Source organism: Lasiodiplodia theobromae (assembly GCF_012971845.1).
Source record: "Lasiodiplodia theobromae strain AM2As chromosome Unknown scaffold_79, whole genome shotgun sequence".
In the NCBI taxonomy this organism is placed as follows: Eukaryota; Fungi; Ascomycota; class Dothideomycetes; order Botryosphaeriales; family Botryosphaeriaceae; genus Lasiodiplodia; species Lasiodiplodia theobromae.
The window spans coordinates 2,106-19,601 of NW_023336562.1; the positions used below are offsets into that span (position 1 = coordinate 2,106).

Genomic DNA, 17,496 nt, shown 5'->3' on the forward strand with positions numbered 1-17,496 from the left:
ATGGAAGCCAGTTACCGATCTTTTACCATCAAGCGGAAGCGCATGGCTCTTCAAACGCAGTCGGCATCTTTGAATGAGAGTTCTCAGGGTATGGTGTTCCATGATTTCGCGAGATTATTGCAGCAACGCCTACGCTTGGTCAATGTCCAGGAGGCGAATGCGTTTCGGTAAATTACTTAATTACCCACATTTGAATTTTTATTTTCCAAATTACCCACCTATTTACTCAATTACCCACATTTTTAATTTTTTTAAATAATTTTCTAAGTTTTTTATATATATTAAATTTCTCGTTTAATTACTAAGAAGTGTAGATAAAACTACGTATAAAACTTAGATAAAAATTAAATATATATATATATATTAAACGAGATATTTAGCTATTTCTACCATAAGTTTTTCTTAAATTCTAGCCGAAATATACGAGATGAAAATTTTATAAAATATATTATAAAAGCGTCTAAATAAGCGCTATAAAACAATATAATTTTTGTAAAATAATATTAAAATTTCGTATAAATATCTTAGAAAAATTAAATTTTTTAAAAATTCTGGGTAATTCAGTAAATACCTGGGTAATTCAGAAAATAAAATTGAAATGTGGGTAATTCAGTAATATGCCGAATGCGTCTCTACATTGGAGCATCCAGGAAGAAAGTCTACTGAACGATCCCAGATACCTAGATCATATAGAGTACATGTTACGCAGAACCACTGTACAGCTTCCGATGGCTGAGCATGATGTATATATGGCACAGGATCATGTGTTCAGAATTATCTCATGGCTAGACTTTACGAATGTTCCGGAGCAAAATTGGAAGCGAAAGCGTCCCACCTAGCCCAGGAAGACGCCAAAGATAAAACTCACTTGGAAGCAGAGGAAGTAGTTGTTAAGATTAGCTCGTCTGAAGAGCTTAAGTCATGAAGACTTAGTAGTTGATAGGGTGCGATCAACTTTTATGATTTCGAGCCTGCATATCGCTCAAGGGATGGGTCGAGACAAATGAACTCGGCTCAATATGATTTCAGCTCAATCAATTACCTGAAACCAGTGCGTCATCTTATTATAGCTGTTATTCACGTGACGATTCCAGATTATCGCACTGTACTTCCTTTGCCCTGGTGATGGATGGCATTTCTCAAAAGCCTGGGGCCAGTCACTTCTTTACTAGAGGCTTGAACGTCATGTAGATCATGGAATGCTCGCCAGTAATACTAAGAAAGGCGAAGATAGAAAGCTGATTGGCACAGACTTTTTGAGATCAGAAATTCGCAACGAAAGCTTTTAGATGGCTTTCTCTTCCATTAAGCTGAGATGCTGTTGGATTCAGGCGTTTGGTTTTTTCAAGCGTCTTCCGTGTGCACAACGACAGAGGGTAGAGAGAAAGACATTGCCGCGTGCTGCTAGGGCAGTGTATATTTTAGAGACGTTTAGAGGACGACTTTACGCCAACACCTGGCTGACTCTGTCCATATTACTGTAGCTTATTTTGATAATAGCGATGGGGACGACGAGTGAGAGTCTGCTTTGAGCACAAAGAAAGCATGCACGTAGCTGCCCATGGCGACTTTTGAAACCTTATCCCATTGCGTCACAGTCGCTCTGATTCCGTGATACGTTACAATACGGGGTATGCATCACAAATATAACTAAAAAGGAATACATAAGCATGTTAAGAGAGGTGCATATTTCGCGCTCAAATTAATCTTCGGCGAGCCAGGGCGAAACGGATTCTGAGTACTATAAGCATCCCATCTCCCCAGGACAGACGCTCATGGGGGAACCACGTTCCTAACAACTCGAGGGTATGCACTTGATCATAACAACTACCACAGTACTTGATATATCTCGCTGTTTTTTTTTTTTTTTTTTTTTGAGAGCTGCAGACTATGACTGAATGAAGTGGCTATCAGACTTTTTTCGTGTTCCTAAGCAGCACTATATATTTTCCACTCGTTCACTCGGAAGTATGGAGGGCATCAATACTGTCCGACATTGGTGTGCTCATTGAAAAGACATAAATTCACTCTGACGCCTTGGAACAGCCCTCTTCTCAATTATCTTCGCTTTCATTAGCTGCTATCTAATCTGTGCGCGGGTGGTTGGAGAAATACAAAACTCCGCCGAAGCACTAACATTTTTCATTGTTGAGAAACGTGGTGCGCAGATCACTGGTGAAACACGTTATCCAATAAAAATGACAGAGATGGCTCAGCTCATTTTCCAGTACCACTCATCCTCTACAGTAAATATGAAACTGAGTACCTGCCGGTTTCAAGTAGATGTCATCATACACAGGCAATTTAAGAGATTCAAGTTTTATGTTAAATCTCCTGCGAAAATAACCTACAATCACCCTCACTCATGGATGAGTAGCGTCCCAGGATTATAGGGATTATGTAGAGTAGTCGGAGGTTTGGACTGCTTGTGCCATTTAGTGGCGGACCGTGGAGACCCTGACAATCGCCAAGACTAGTAGAAGGCAGAGAGAAGAAAATGGCAGCAGGGGTGTGAGTGCTACGTGAGAGTGTGAAGGTAATGCAGAAAATTGAAGCTCTCTTGGCCGGTTTTCCAGGGTTTCGCCATGCCCCACGGCCACCGTACAGCTCGGTATCCCCGACTTCCATATTGCACACATGCCAGCGGCCATCATACTAATGCTACCATTCGACGCTGTAAGATATTCAATTGCTTCCTGTTCTTATATTACAGCCCTCTAGTAAGCGCTGTAGCAGCCGATAGCACGGCCAGTAGGATGGCCATGCTAACCACTTGTACGCTTAGCAGTAACAAATCTTTGTGCAGATATGATAGTAATAGAGATTGATACACTTTCTGGCTTACATAGACTAACTATATGGAAAAGGCGCACTAAGAAGTACTGTTCAAATACATGAAGATTCCGGCTCATCGAAAGCCCAGGCATTTGGAAGCGATAGTAGAGTGCAAAAGTCTACCTGGCGAGGGAAACAAAAAAAAATCTAGATCTCTAAAGACAGTGAAACATGAAAGCCATCTTTACCTTAATCCTTTGACTATACTACCTCGCGACTTCCATCGAGAGTAATTTCCTAGGTGTTCTGGGTTCCCCTACCAGCGGAGCAGAAAGCATCGGGGCCCTTATATTTGAGACCCGATTGCCTCCATACTACTAGCTTTCTCCTTCTCCTGCTATACTACAGTCACATCTACTCTAGCAGCCCGTAGTACTTCAGACAGCCTCTAAACGTCGACGCTATGAAAGGCAACTGGAAGCTGCATCTTTCAACGCCCGAAACCTTGGTTGCCTTCTTTTCGTTGACGCCTGCACACCTAGCATATTTTGCTTCACTTGTGTGTCAAAATTGCCAATGGCTCGGACTCTAGCACTTGTAGTAGCACCGATCTGTAGAGATGGCTAGTAGGCTTGCTCAACCAACGGACCCCGTTACTTAAACGTTGTTCTTCATTCCACTTATCCGGTGTGCATCGACATGGACCGTGGTGCGGTTCCTACCCAGAATTTCCAACTTGTCGGCACTGTTTCCCTTGGCCGAATGCTTCTGGTAGCTCCTCTCGTCCTCGGATTGCTCGGGCTCTTTGCGATACCACGGCACCTGGCTTCTTTCGTAGCTTCTTTGTTCTCCGACGCTCACTACAGCCGTATGTGGGTGTCTCTTGGGGTTTGCAGTACCGACGGCGTTGACGAGGTCGAGCTTAACCGTAGGTGGCATCATGGCGGAGCTCTTTGGAGCACGTTAGCGTACGTGGCGCTGATCTATAGCTATGGGCGCGGGGTTCTACGCGCCAGCTCTATGGAAGCAGCTGACTGCTTGTACATCTTTCTGATGCGCTCTCTCATCTTCGCCTGCGTTTCCTTCGACATTTCCAGGCGTTGGACGGTTGGCTGCCGCGGTGGAGAGTCCGATAGTCGAGGGGTCCCAAAGGCGCGCAGTGCGTTGCAACGCGCCAACGGTCGCGTATCCGCTCTCGCCGGCTTCGTCTACGAACATTGTAAGGTCGATGCAGTCGAATCATTGTTCAAAATCTGGTTAATGGCAATCACCTGTGTGCGATCGATTTTTTTATGGGCGGCACCTGAGGAAGCGCTGTGCCAGGGCGGATGGGGTTTCATTGACCGCTCCTCCTGTGGTGCAGGAGCTGTGCGCATCACGTGAGCAAATTATCCGTGCAGTAGATAAATGTGGCGACGCTGCCGCCTACCTTCGATCACCCCAACAAATACTCCCTACAATCACCATGAATGACGGCAACGAGACCATCCAAAACCAGATTAACGATTTTGCACAGACTCTTGTATCTGAGCAAAGCCTTGAACTTACGATCGAACATGTCTATAACTTTCTTATACAATCCGTCAAACACTTGTGCAATGCCTTCCCAGGAAAGGCCGATACAATCCAAGCAGAGCTCAAGAGCAAATTCATGGACGTGCAACTCTATGCAGAGACGTATTCCTTACATCTCAGCGAAGCTCAGTCCAGTGCACTTCGGCAAGCGGGTACGCTCACGGCCGTCGGTAAGCACATGTTTCCGACATCTCAACCTGTCTAACAGTATGGTACTAGCTCAAGTCGAAGCTCCAAATGGCGACGAAAACACCCGTCCGGATCATTGTACCGATTCAAGCGAGGCACAACGACGTGTGCCGTTCGACCAGCCGATCGAGAATCCAAGCATAACTGAACGCATCTTGGGGAATAACACCGAAGACCCTACTCAGGAGGGAGTTGTTTGCGAAAACAATGATCGACAGAGCCAGCAATTGTTCCTTCCGGGGAGTCGTCAAACTCTCAAAGCATCAGGAAGCCATGCTTCCTGTCAGCCATCCTCAGCAGATAATCAGAGCCACACCAATGCTGAGCACCACGACGACGATGATCTTCACACGCTAGAGAGGAATGGCGATCTACCTACGTCTGTCCAGCAGAAGGTCCGACCTGCAGATGTCCTGAACGACATTCAGCCACCTCAGAGCAAGCAGCAGGATCTCGCCCCGGAGAGCGACCCAGCAGGCTCTTCCTCACAGCCAAAACCACCTGGTCCAGAAGATGAAATTCGGTACGAGATGCAAGATGACATATTGCAACTTCTTCCGACAGAGAATCAGTATCGAAACTTCCCCCGTCTCATTCAACTGGCGAGACAACTGGGTGCACATCAGACGGGGGCTTTCAAGATTTTAGTGCCGAATAGTAGTATTCGCTATGCGCTGTCTCCTCCTGATAGCGACTTCAAGGCCATGCAAAACTGGTTCTCAATACAGTCTCGGGACAACGGGACATTCCAAGTCACGAGATCATCACGGAGGGCACGTCTACCCTCTACGTGTGGGGACAATACAGATGCCACAACGGACGACTCTGTACGAAGATTCGAGTCACTCCTTCAAACCCCCGACTGGTTCCAAGATGTTGAGTATTGCGTCGACCTCGACGCTAGTTCAGGAGAGGAACGCCGTCGACTTGGTCTCCCGCTAGACTCGCCAATCTTCCCTTTGGAAGGTAACCGACTGTCTAAGACCAGAACAAATATCCCGGGCATACATACACCTTATGCATATTGGTCTGGGTCGAAGTTTGGCGCTCCGTTTGCCATGCACGTGGAAGATTGCTGGTTAAGTTCTGTGAACTACCTCTATACTGGAGAGAAGATATGGTTCATTGTGGAACCTCAGTCTCTCAAGACTTTGGAAGACAAACTCAGAATTGAATCGCGAAAAGCATCATGTTCTCAATTCCTCCGTCACGACGCCAGCTACAGTCCCAAGTCCTGTCTCGAGGAGTGGGGTGTCTCTTACAAAGTTCTGAGCCAAAAGCCCGGCGAAATCGTTTACACATTCGGTCGCGCATATCACCAAGGCTTCAGCACTGGCCCAACCATTGCAGAAGCCGTGAACTTTGCAGAAGAAGACTGGACGGTGGACGGGTATCAATTTTGCAAAAGGAATTGCCCACGTGGTTCAATATTGAGTGGTATGATGGATGTGTGCAGTGAAGGAGAATTACAGAACGATCTGGAAGAAGACGATGATGATGGAGATGAAGGTGACGGCTACGATGCAGTAGCTGAGAACAGAAAGTGGAAAGAGAATGGGATAGGCAAAGGGAAAACCCCAAGCACGAGTAAGAAAAGGAAATTTGAGAACGAGGCGATTTCAGAGAGAGAACAGAAGCGAAAGGCCACTGTCCTGAAGCGAAGGGCTACTGTCCTGGTTCGACACGTTGGAGTCCAAGAAGCCGCTTTACCACCAAAATTCCTCACGCCGGTCGAGATTCTTAAACAATTGGCACTGGCACCAGCACCGATCAAAGATGAAAATGTTCAGACCCTAAGCTGGTATTTCTTCAACATCGGCAGCCCTCAGGCATTGCTTAAGCTTCGTGAAGCCTTTATTGCTTCACGAACACGCAAAAGCTCCTCACCACAGGACTTAGCCGATGCGACTGGTCACATAGTACGTTCACTTGACACTCTCGATGATCAGCAATTCGCAATAGCGATCCTTCGGCGCTATTATCTTGTCCGCCTTGTGCAACATCGTGACGATGCGGTCGCGGCTTATCAAAAGCAAAAGCCGACGCGAAACCGTGCGCAAGGACCAAGCGAACGTTACTTGACACTAGCGATAGACGATTTGATGGAGCAAGCTTATCCGACTCTCTCGAGGGATGACAGTGAGTACAACAAACGCCGAAAATCGCTCCAGAATAGGATTAGCAGCGGACGAAATTGGCACGAGCTAGTCAAAGAATTTGGCTACGGTATACTTGCTTTGGTGCCTATATCGGAAGAGAACCCAAATTCTTCGTAAGTAAGCCCACAGGCAAACAGTACTTGAGACTCACGCAGCACAGGTTTGAAAGACTCCCAAGACCGGTTATACAACACCTCATCGGTTTTCTGAAAGATCACCGCGGAGAGTTCCTTCGTCAAGTCAGTGAGCTCATCAACGATCACTTGCTCAAAATCATCAACGGCGAAGAAAAAGATCGAAAATACCGTTTCGAGCAGGAAGACTACGACATCCTGAACATGACTATCGATTCGCCGCAGTTGCTCGAGCTTTGCGGCGTAGAGGAGACATAATTGGCTCCTTTTTTTAATCGTTCTATGTCGATCATCACCATTGAGCTGTTCAGGTTTTTCTTTTTCACTTGTCATTCACTCCTAAGTTGTTTCCGCTTTCTCTGAGGCTGTCAAAAACAAACATTCCGTAATCGCAGGTTTGATGAAGCTCTTGAATCAGAGGGTACCTTCAGAGCAGACTTTGATAAAAGCATTCTAGTAGGGTTGGTTGCATCACTTTAGCATATCAAGGTGATTTTGTGGAGACATATTAGCATTGTAAAAGACTCCGCGAGGCGAAAAGAATGAGACTACTGGCTTTTCAAGCGTCTGTGTGTGCATCCCTTACCATCTTGCTCAAGACCATTAGTTTTCCTTGTCTTTTCTACTACTAGTAGGTGGTACGTTACTAGATGGCATTTCGTCTTGCCTTGAGTTCTGAGGAAGGCAATCTATTGGAATAAAAGGCTACAAAGTTGACGTTGATAAGATTGCGCCTTTTCGCAGCATATCCTAAGCAACCTCACAGGCCACCCTTCCCGGGACATTTCTCGGAGTTCATCTTATTAGTGAAGGATTTGTCGCCTTGGCAAATTATCCGCTTAATTCTGGCAAGGCGGCATAATAGGAGAGCGGTATATTCTAAGGAGCTGACCTGGTGAAGAACATCAATCCGATTGCGCTATATAGCCGTATCGTATGGGTCTGGCCATCCTCTTCCCGGAAGCGTGCGTGCTTTGAGAGTCTTGCGGATACCTGCGTGTGGGATGAAACCGTGCTTCGCGTGTTTGGTCGGTGTTCGAATATGCGGTCAGCATACAGACCCATCTCCGGCCGTGATTCCTTTTGATGCGTTATCTGAGTGCCGATCTGGGTAAGCTATTACCTGACAGGGCTTTCAAAACGTTTTTGCTAGAAGTAATCGACTCAGTTATTCTTCGGCCATAACTTCTTGGGCGGCACAGCCCATGCGGACAGATTGTGAACGACATGGGCGCTCGGGATGATGGTGAGCCAGTCACTCCATCTGGTGAGCGTGAGACTTCAATCCGCCTGTCCAAAGGGTCTACAATTGCCTTTAACTCCATCGGGTGGCAAGAGTCTCACTGTCAACTGCTCAAACTTCACTTGTGCCCAGGAGGGAACATTTTCCTCTTTGCGCGAACAAATATCATAAAATACCGGTTTTGTTGTCTGATACCAATGAATTAGTGGCTGGTGATTGGGGCTTCAAGAAACCCGGGTTTCTGGGTCCCCGTTTAGGACGGTCTGTATCCGATGTTTCGAGTGAGCACCAGGAGAATAAGGAAAGGGAAAAAACACTGGAACTGTGGAACGTGGAGGAAAATTGCTTCCCTGAAGATGAAGCGAAATATCTGAATGTTAGATTTTTCCCGCTTCTTAGCAAGTTTGGTAAGGAAATAATGAGAGTTGGTCTTCAATTATCTTTACTGCGTTATCTAATAAGATCTCAAAGTCAATGCATTTTATGTATACCTCCTACCTCCAACTCCGAGGTTTCTCGCTTATTGGTGTCTGCCAGTTCCAAACCCAGTAAAGCGTATATATCGTGCCAGATTCGAACTTGGACGGCAGGAGTGCTTCAACACCACACCACAAGTCTATACCTTCCTTTTCTGTGTGCAGTCGATGTGGTAGAGTCTGGCCCGTTGCTGATCACGGACTACCGTTGACTTGATAGCATTTGCCGTCATCAAACGGAATTTTCGCCACAGTAATTCTCCCTCATCTCCACCGGTAGCATCCCTGTTCTGTATTCTATAGATATTCATAAGTGTACTATTGTGCTTGGAACCATTTGTACTTTAAAAAAGAAGGTCTTAACTATCTTTTACCGTTTCGAAGGCGGCTCTCAGACAAACGGTGCTGTCATGGCCCGCCTCGTTTGGTCTCACTACAGCAAATCACTCAAATATCGGATTTTTCAAATTAGTTACCGAAACATCAAGAATATTACTCAAAAATTAGGTTAATACATCTCTGCAGAATTACAACATAATTTTATAAAGATTATATCATTCTATAGTGTATTTTTTAGATGCTTTTATATTATATTTTGTAATTTTCATAATCTTCATATTTTAGCTAAAATTGAAGAAAAACGTACAGTAAGAATAGCTAAATATCTTTTTAAACATACACGGTTTTTATACATTTTTTTGTGTTATACTTGGTTTTAGCTATAATTTTACTAATTGAATTGAAAATTTATATCTAAAAGAAATTAAAAATCCGGGTAATTTGGTAATTAAGTGGGTAATTTAGAAAAGAAAAATCCAAAAAAAGGGTAATTCAGTAATTTGTCGGGGTTAGATAGTCGGCTGCATTTATCTACAGTTCATGAAGTGTTTGCGCGAGACGTGTCCTTCAAGCTGTTCCCACCAATTGCAAGTAATAAACATATGGAGAAGCAAGAAAAACAGCGATCATTCACAAATCATGAGCTTGACACCATGTCAAGCATCGTGAGTATTTCATGCGCGCGCATAAAGCCAAAACAGGTGGCGAAAACAACTCACAGGCGGCACAGACGACCCGCAGGCGGTCCAGGCGTCGCTTCAGCCAGATAAGGCAATAAAGTACGGTTTAAAGGGTCGTTTTGGGCTGGAGGGCCATAATTGGGGATTTTTATATGGATACATGTCGCTTTTGGTATTTACCTTTTCTAAATACTTATAAGTGTAGCTGGATATAAAAATTGATAGTTTATCACGTTTAAAAAAAAGTCATATTCAAAAGAAAAATTTGCTAAACAAGTTAATATACTCGTAATAGAAGCTATTATTTATTACTAAAATAAACAAATTGAAATATGAATACTATTAACGTATCTCACAAGCGAGTGTGCTACCCAACCAAGAAAACGGAGAACCTCGGCTTCGACCAACAATGCATCCACCGACGCACACAAAATCCGTCCCAGATGATTTTGGCGAAGCAGGCTATCGGTGACGGTCAGATCCAAAGCAATCGGCTCGCTGCAACGGCAAATTACTCGAATATCAGGTTTTAAGAATTAATTACCGAAATGTCTAAGATATTACTGACATATCAGGATAAGATATATCGGTAACTTGCAAAAAATCTGACATATAATAATACAAATACCTGACATCTCAGAAATAAAAACGTAATTAATGACATTTCAGTAAATGTTAAAAAATCGACTTGGAACGGCCTAGTTTTAAAATGATTGTTATAGTAAATTACTATTGTATGTAAATTACTATAAAAAACCCTTTGATTGGGCTATTTTAAGTCGAATTTTGCAGTAAAAAAATAAAATGGGCTACTACTAAATGCATCTCTTTTCATGCTCACTACGTTCGAAGTTATTGTACATACGCCTAAATACCTCATTTAGCGATAGTAAATTACTAGCGCAAGCCTCAGCGACGCCTAGTGACGCGGCGTTGGGCCGTACAGGCACCGGTGAGGCGGTGTTAGGCCGTGCAAGCACCAGATGGGCGGCCTTGAGGCGGCGCAGGCGCTATCTGATTGGTGGTTACGCTCGGCATATTACTCAATGACCCACATTTTGATTTTTATTTTCCGAATTACCCACCTGTTTACTCAATTACCCACATTTTTAATTGTTCTAAAGTATTTTTATAATTTATTAATTTATCAAAATTCTAATCAAATAACTAAAAGCTATAGTTAAAATAATATAAAGTACTTTAATAAAAATAGAAAAAATACATATATTTAAGTAGAAATTTAGCCATTTTTACTATAAGTTTTTCTTACATTTTAGCCGAGACATACGAGATAAATTATTATGAAATATATTATAAAAGAGTCTAAATACGCTCTATAAAACGATATAATTTTTATAAAAAAAGTATAATACTTTCGCGGCGATATTTAAAAAAAATTAAAAAATCTAAAAATCTGGGTAATTCGGTAAATACCTGGGTAATTTAGAAAACAAAAATCGAAATGTGGGTAATTCAGTAATTTGCCGGGAGATTACTGCTAATGATAGTTTCCCTCTATTATCAGGCATGGTCCTCCTACTAACATTTTACAAGATACAAATACAGATGTAGGTTTATCTGCTCAAAATTGAGGGACGCAATCCGACAACGGTAAAACCCAGATGGTTCTATTGATCTCCGCACCGGAACTTCAGGACACCCAAACTTTAACTTTACAAATTAAGGAGATAAATGTACTGTCGCGGAGAGGGTCGACTTATTTTATTGCGCAGAACTCAAGTAAGTAGACTGGAGAATCAGTGCGTACCTATCGATAGCTAACCGGACCAGACTCAAAGAGACATCACAGCGTGCCAGCAAGTATACAACAATACCGTCCTTCTGTCGATTAGTTGGGCTTCTTATACAGAGGGACAATACAAGGCGAGCTGTGTCTCGAGCCTCGCTTTCGGGAGCTGAAGAGGAGACCTTTGGACCACAGCAGAGCGGCAGTCTTCGTCCTTGCGGAAAGCTTTTGTCAACGGTTTTGACCCCAACTTTGAATCTATAATTTGGAACGTGGTGCTTTTTGCACAAAATCTACGTAGCCTCATGGACTCCTGCGAGGGTGAACTGCATCGACTGATTACTGCTGCACTGCAATGCCCCTTCCCAGATGCAGCTGGTGATTAGTTTCTCTCGGGACCAAGTAGCAAATCTGAAGGCTCTGTACCTACTGATGCGATATTCATGAAACTTTTCAACTGCTACTGTGGATTGAAAATCCTATGTTGATGCTGCCACACAGCAAAATGTCAACTTTGACGCGTGAAATCAGTCAACACCTCCCTACTAACAAGACTACTAACCTCCCCTCCGGTGTGACGAAAACCCCTGTGTGCCGAAAACCCCTGTGTGCCGAAAAAGGCCCAAGGTACTTCGGACTTGCAGCAGTTTTATAGAAGTATCTGTATAGATATTCTCATAGAACTATGCTAGACATATCCCACGCCCATTTCAACTGCTTGCAAAGTGTTTCAAATTTAATATTACATAGGCGTGGTTCTTCTCTTGCCTAATTTCTACAGGATAAGGTTTGATGTCGCGAACGATATTGCTCTACTACAGCACCACGAATGCTTTTTTTCTACTAAAAAAAAGCTAGCCAGAGAGGTTTATATACCCTTTAAAGTTGAAGCACGTACTGGGATACTATTAGCAGCAGGGTGCGTGGTGTAGCAGAAGAATCCGCCACGCAGCTAGCTGCAATGTATTAAACAGCAGTTACTAAGCAGACCGGCCGTGGGAAGTTGGTTATCTTATTGGATAATAGAGGGCTGAGTCGTGCGCTTCAAGCGAGCGGGAATGAGAAGACGAGCTGACCTAGCTTTACATATATTACAGCTAGCCGTAATTGGCCAAAGCTACGTTAACAGGTACCGACCTGCGTGGCGAACTCGCCTCCTACATCACGTACATTATTACTAATGACGTTCTAGCATTATGAAATAGTCTCTACAATAGACTAGTCTCCTACATAAGATTTTGTAGAGAAAAAAGGAGTGATGGAGATGTTGTAGAAGGGAGTTATCGTTTGTGGCCCCAGCGTGTACTTTGCAGAAACCGCGGCAAGAGGACAACCACCCTTGTGTAAATAGTACACCGGAGAGTCACAAGTAAGGAGAAGTATCTATAAAGCGCATTAAAGCTAATTTTAAAAGCGTATAAGCAAAGTCGCATCTTCTAAGTTGCTTGAAGTTCAAAGTACCTCGGTCATTTTTCGGTACACAGGGTTTTTCGTCACACAGCAGAGGGGAGGGGGGGGGGGGGGGGGGGGGGGGGGGGGGGGGGGAAGGTTAGCACAGGGTTAACGGAGTTTTTGGCGATTACGGAAGTGGCTGCACAGCCGCAAGGCGTCAAGGAAAAAAAGGAGCGGCTAAGGGAAGAAATGATAGGCTAAGGTGAACCCCCACTAAACCTTGCAATTGAGCTGCTACGGCGCGTGTAATCCGTAGAAGGCGTGAGGCAAGCTTGTGGGCGTAGCGTAGGTCTATTTCGTACCGCAAGGCTGCAACGTGGTCACTGCATGAGGGGCATGATCAGGCGCGATTGAAAACATGGTCGACCTCTCATATCCTTCATCCCTGTTGGCCTTTGAACAAGCTGTGCTTCTATGATAAGAAATGTTTGAACGCGTAGCTACACCACCGGTCGCCCCTTCCCCAACCCTTCTACTTGTTTTTATCTTTCACGGGTCTGGAACAAGCCAATAGAGTAGACCAAGCACTTTCCCGACAAAGTCTCCACATACCCTTCTCAACACCCTTTCTACTTTTTGACAAAATTTACTACTCACTTACCTCTCAATATGGTGGTAAGTCATGGTTGAGCTTTTCATTATGTCAAGACTAAAGGAATTCTAGACCACTCGCTCAGGCAACAATGTAACTATGGACTCCGACCCGTTGATGGGCATCCAGCGCCAGCGATTGCAGTCGCACAGCCCGCCCACTCAGCAACTTCCCGAGAGTACCGCGCCACATTTCACCCTTGAGCAAGCCAAACAAAAGCTAGAAGAGCACAGCTTCCTGTTCACGTGTTTACATCGTTATATTCTAAGTCAAGATGAAGATATAAAGCAGCTGAAAGACCAACTCAGCCTGATGAAGAGGCAATCAGACGAAGACGAGAGGCGTCTCAAAAGACTCAAGGGGGTTTTGAAGGGGAGGGTAGCTTAGTTTGGGAACTGTTCGCCTCTGAGTACACTCTTGAGCAGGTCATGTAGTAGTGTTCAGACAAACTGAGACGGGGTTCATCCCTTACGATCCAACGGTCGCATTCATATTGGTGATGATGGTTGACAACAGTTTTCATCAACAACTTGTCGACTGGGCCGAAGCTTTTCTCTTCCTCTGGCCTGTCCTTTCCGGAGGGCACTTGCATTCTCGAATGGACAGTTGATGATCTGCTCTTCCGAAAGGGCTGTACAGTCCTTGTCATGCCGCGAACCATGACATCGAGTTTGGAAATCCGCTTATCTTGTTGCTAAATTGGTCGCTGAACTTTAGACGCAATACGACAATTTGATCAGTAGAGTCAACTCGAAATTGCACTCTAACCCTGTAGAGTCTGCATTTTTGACATCTAACGGCATCTTGTACAAACGCCAACGTCTCGTTTGACTGGGTTTGAAAGCGGGCATGGGGGAAGTCGGAAATTAGCCCTTCTATAAGCGCTCGGCTGTTAGGACTTCTGCATCGAATTGAACCACGACACTCAAGAAGCGTGCCGTTGACTACAGGTATCTCGTCTAGCTCGAAGAAAAATGCTGATGAGAGCAGAGATCGGCGGATACTTTGTAGGTCCATATTCTGCAAGAAGCGAACTCCAGTACTTCGGATTTTAGGCATCGACTCGATGGCATCCAGATCCGGCGCGCGGTCAAGAGGGACATTACTACGAAAGTAGTTTTGCCTCTACTCCTCCCCGAGGTGTCTGCAGAAATCGTCCCAATCTTCTGGCCATTTCTTGAGGACTCCCACGATCTGAAATACCGCAGAATGGAGGTGTCTAGCACCCTGTATCGAGAGTCTGTCAGGTACGTAGCCGGTGCCAATCGATACAAGCACATCCATGCCAATATCCCAGATACTCCTGATCTCCGAGATAGTGGAGCTGACTGAATTGTTGTGCTTTCCGACCCCTCCGTACTGAACATGGCAGTCGATACCGTCAATGAACTTCATAGGAAACATGCTAAGTACGTCAGTCTTTTTTTTTTTACGGCTCTGGATCAGACAAAACAAATAAACACTTAAGTGGGCGCCGCTGATGTCGCTTGTGCTCTGCAGATAGTTAGAAAGACTGACATAAGCCAAAAAGAAAATCTAACGTTAAGGTGTTTCTCGGCACTCTAGTAGGCACTGAAGCGGCTAACTCGGGGTATAGAGTGCTGGAGACTTCGCGCGCGTCAACGGCCATGTGAAAGGGCATAAAAAGTTTGGTGGAGCGATGATTTGGGGCCTTTGCAAACTGTGGATACGTGACGCAGGCGAAGGATAGGTTCTAAGGCTAGAGCACTTCTATAGAATGTAATGCATAGTAAAAAAACAACACAAGTGGTGCAAGCTATCGTGTCAGCTGTATTAAGGGCCAACGGCCAGATTATCTCTTCATAGCATGATGTTTAGAATTTGAGATCGATTGTCCAGTTTAGCCTACTTGTAGTCACTCGTGTTGCCCAACAGGTAGGCTATATGTTGTCCAACATGTTCTCTTACGCACTATTCCTTGTGGCTCACTGCGCAGGGTGAAGAGACGCCACTATCAGTGCCTATGCGCTCACTGATTCTCTTTTATCCGTGTCAGTCGACTCTCGGAGACGCCTAGACGAGTTCTAAATATTCACCTTCATAAGACCTTCACGGGTAGGGCTTCCAAGGTATTAGTAGGTCTTAGATTAAGTATCTGTGTTGCATAGCGTGGAAGAGAGGTCCACCGCTGATTCTTTGATAATCCGAACCACTGGATATGGCGATGACTACTAGCATACATCATGCATGAAGGAGCCTTGAAGCTGTGCTCGTGAAATGCGGTTGTGCCTGATGCAGCACATGAGACAGGTAATCAATGACGGTAATACGCCTCAGCAAACGGTCGTGCTAGTTGACAGCCTGTGATTAGTTTTAATAGGCTCTCAAGAAGGAGATCAACCCCGCGCCTCACCGCATCCTCGGCCACCTTAGAGCCGGTACAATAATAAGGATGTACTGTAGTACTTCTAGGGCGTGTCGACATCGGCTGGCTAGATTGGGCCTACTTTGGTTCTGGCTGCGACTTAAGTAGCCACAGGTCGATTGATACTCGTATCCTGAATTCTCCGATAGGTCTCCCTCGATAGATTGGTATATGTCCTAAGTGTCTACAGTAGACGATGTGATGGTGATGGCGATCTGTGTATTGATGGAAAATTTCCATCGCGTCGAAGCCGCAGCCTGACAACTTGCAATGGTATGTTGCAGACAACAAATAATTTCCTCTTCAATCATCTGCATATCAGGGAAGCTCCCATTTTAGCCTTTAGCAGCCTCAAAGACGTGAATGCATGCGGTAGGATCTCACCGCTCAATTGGATAATCAGCTGGTTGGTGCTAGGTTGCGATTCTTTACTTTGCAACACACCCACCCTCTCTATTAGTCCAACAAATGTAGCTGTTATCTAAGAGTGTATGCAGCGTAGTATATTAAAAGTAGAAATTCAGTTTTTATAGAAGCATTTAGGTTATAGAATATGGTGTATCTCAAAAGAGAGAAGCCACCCTTATGATTGGTGGTTTGTGATGCTCTATGTTCTGACAGAATGCCTTGAGCTATAGCTGTAGACGTTGTCTATTGCAAATTGGTTGAGTATGCTCAAGCATCTCACTAGATTTACATTGATTTGGATATGTTGATTTGATACTATCTAAGGTCCGAAGAGCAACTGTTTTGCCTCCTTAGGCGATGTTTTCAGTACGTCGTCAGAGTAGACAACATTTAATTTCAATTTCATGATGGTCAAAAAAGCCTCTCAAATACGTCCTGAGTTATTTGAATCCATTGGAATAGGCCACGAAATCACAGGCTTCCATGCTTGAAAGCCAGATACTTTTTTCCGATTCCGCTTGACAAACCATACAGCTATCCCTGCGGACACCATCGCGCCGCCTACTACGCCAATACATATCCCGACTGTCTTGAGCTTAGCTGAGTCGGGTTTTTTGTCATCGTTAAATGGCATGCCGCCGCTCGTAGTGGTGGAAGATGATGTTGCTGCCGTGTGGCTTGCCGTCGAGTGTGTCTGTCTCTCAGTACTTATGGCCCGAAAGGTCGGCCCATTGGTTGAACTAGCCTCTTGTGGGCCGGTCTGTGTTGTGGGCCACGACCATTGAGAGCTTTGGTAGGGTTGAGACGTCGGCTGTTCGTTGTGGAAAGTCAATGTTGCTCGTGTGTCCCGGAACGGTATTAGTGGAGCAGCCACAGGCTCATCCACACATGTCTTTGTCGCACCCATTCTGTCCAGCGACGATCGGCCTTCATCAGCCAATATAGCATCTTCTGTCGTGAAGGTTTCCTCCATAACTGACTTCATTGTGTAAGCTGAGCCGATAGTCTGAGATGGGCCAATGGTGCTAACTATAGAGCCTGCGTCGATACTCGTCGATAGAGCAGGCAAGGTAACAACCGCACCGTGAATGAGTTCAGTGCCTTCCGTCAATGCTACAAATGTCTGATAGAGATTGCTTGTGGATGAAGTCAAGCCGTCGTCGAGCGTAGGGCTTGGGTACGATGATACCGCTACTGTAAAAGAGCTCGACCGTGCCTCCCCATTTGCGGTCGCTTCGTCACATATAGTGATGCTACTTTCCAGAATGGTCCACAAGGTCTCCGAGACTGCTAATGACCCTGCACCAGCAATCACACCAATTGATGCTGTAGCTTCCGTGG

The 17,496-nt window shown here is 44.9% G+C and overlaps 2 protein-coding genes across 2 annotated transcripts; one reads left to right on the top strand and one right to left on the bottom strand.

The window, feature by feature from the left end:
* Window positions 1–3,432: 3,432 nt before the first annotated feature.
* Window positions 3,433–3,993, bottom strand: LTHEOB_12859 (Heat repeat protein; the record flags this gene model as incomplete). Its single annotated transcript, XM_035509772.1, has 2 exons — window positions 3,433–3,726; window positions 3,820–3,993. The coding sequence occupies 2 exons, from the start codon at window positions 3,991–3,993 to the stop codon at window positions 3,433–3,435; spliced, it is 468 nt and encodes a 155-aa protein (XP_035363755.1).
* A 247-nt stretch (window positions 3,994–4,240) lies between these two features.
* Window positions 4,241–7,090, top strand: LTHEOB_12860 (Transcription factor jumonji aspartyl beta-hydroxylase; the record flags this gene model as incomplete). The annotated part of the gene is made up of 7 exons (XM_035509774.1): window positions 4,241–4,520; window positions 4,570–5,505; window positions 5,725–5,929; window positions 5,996–6,384; window positions 6,439–6,458; window positions 6,711–6,811; window positions 6,859–7,090. The coding sequence occupies 7 exons, from the start codon at window positions 4,241–4,243 to the stop codon at window positions 7,088–7,090; spliced, it is 2,163 nt and encodes a 720-aa protein (XP_035363756.1).
* Window positions 7,091–17,496: the final 10,406 nt, after the last annotated feature.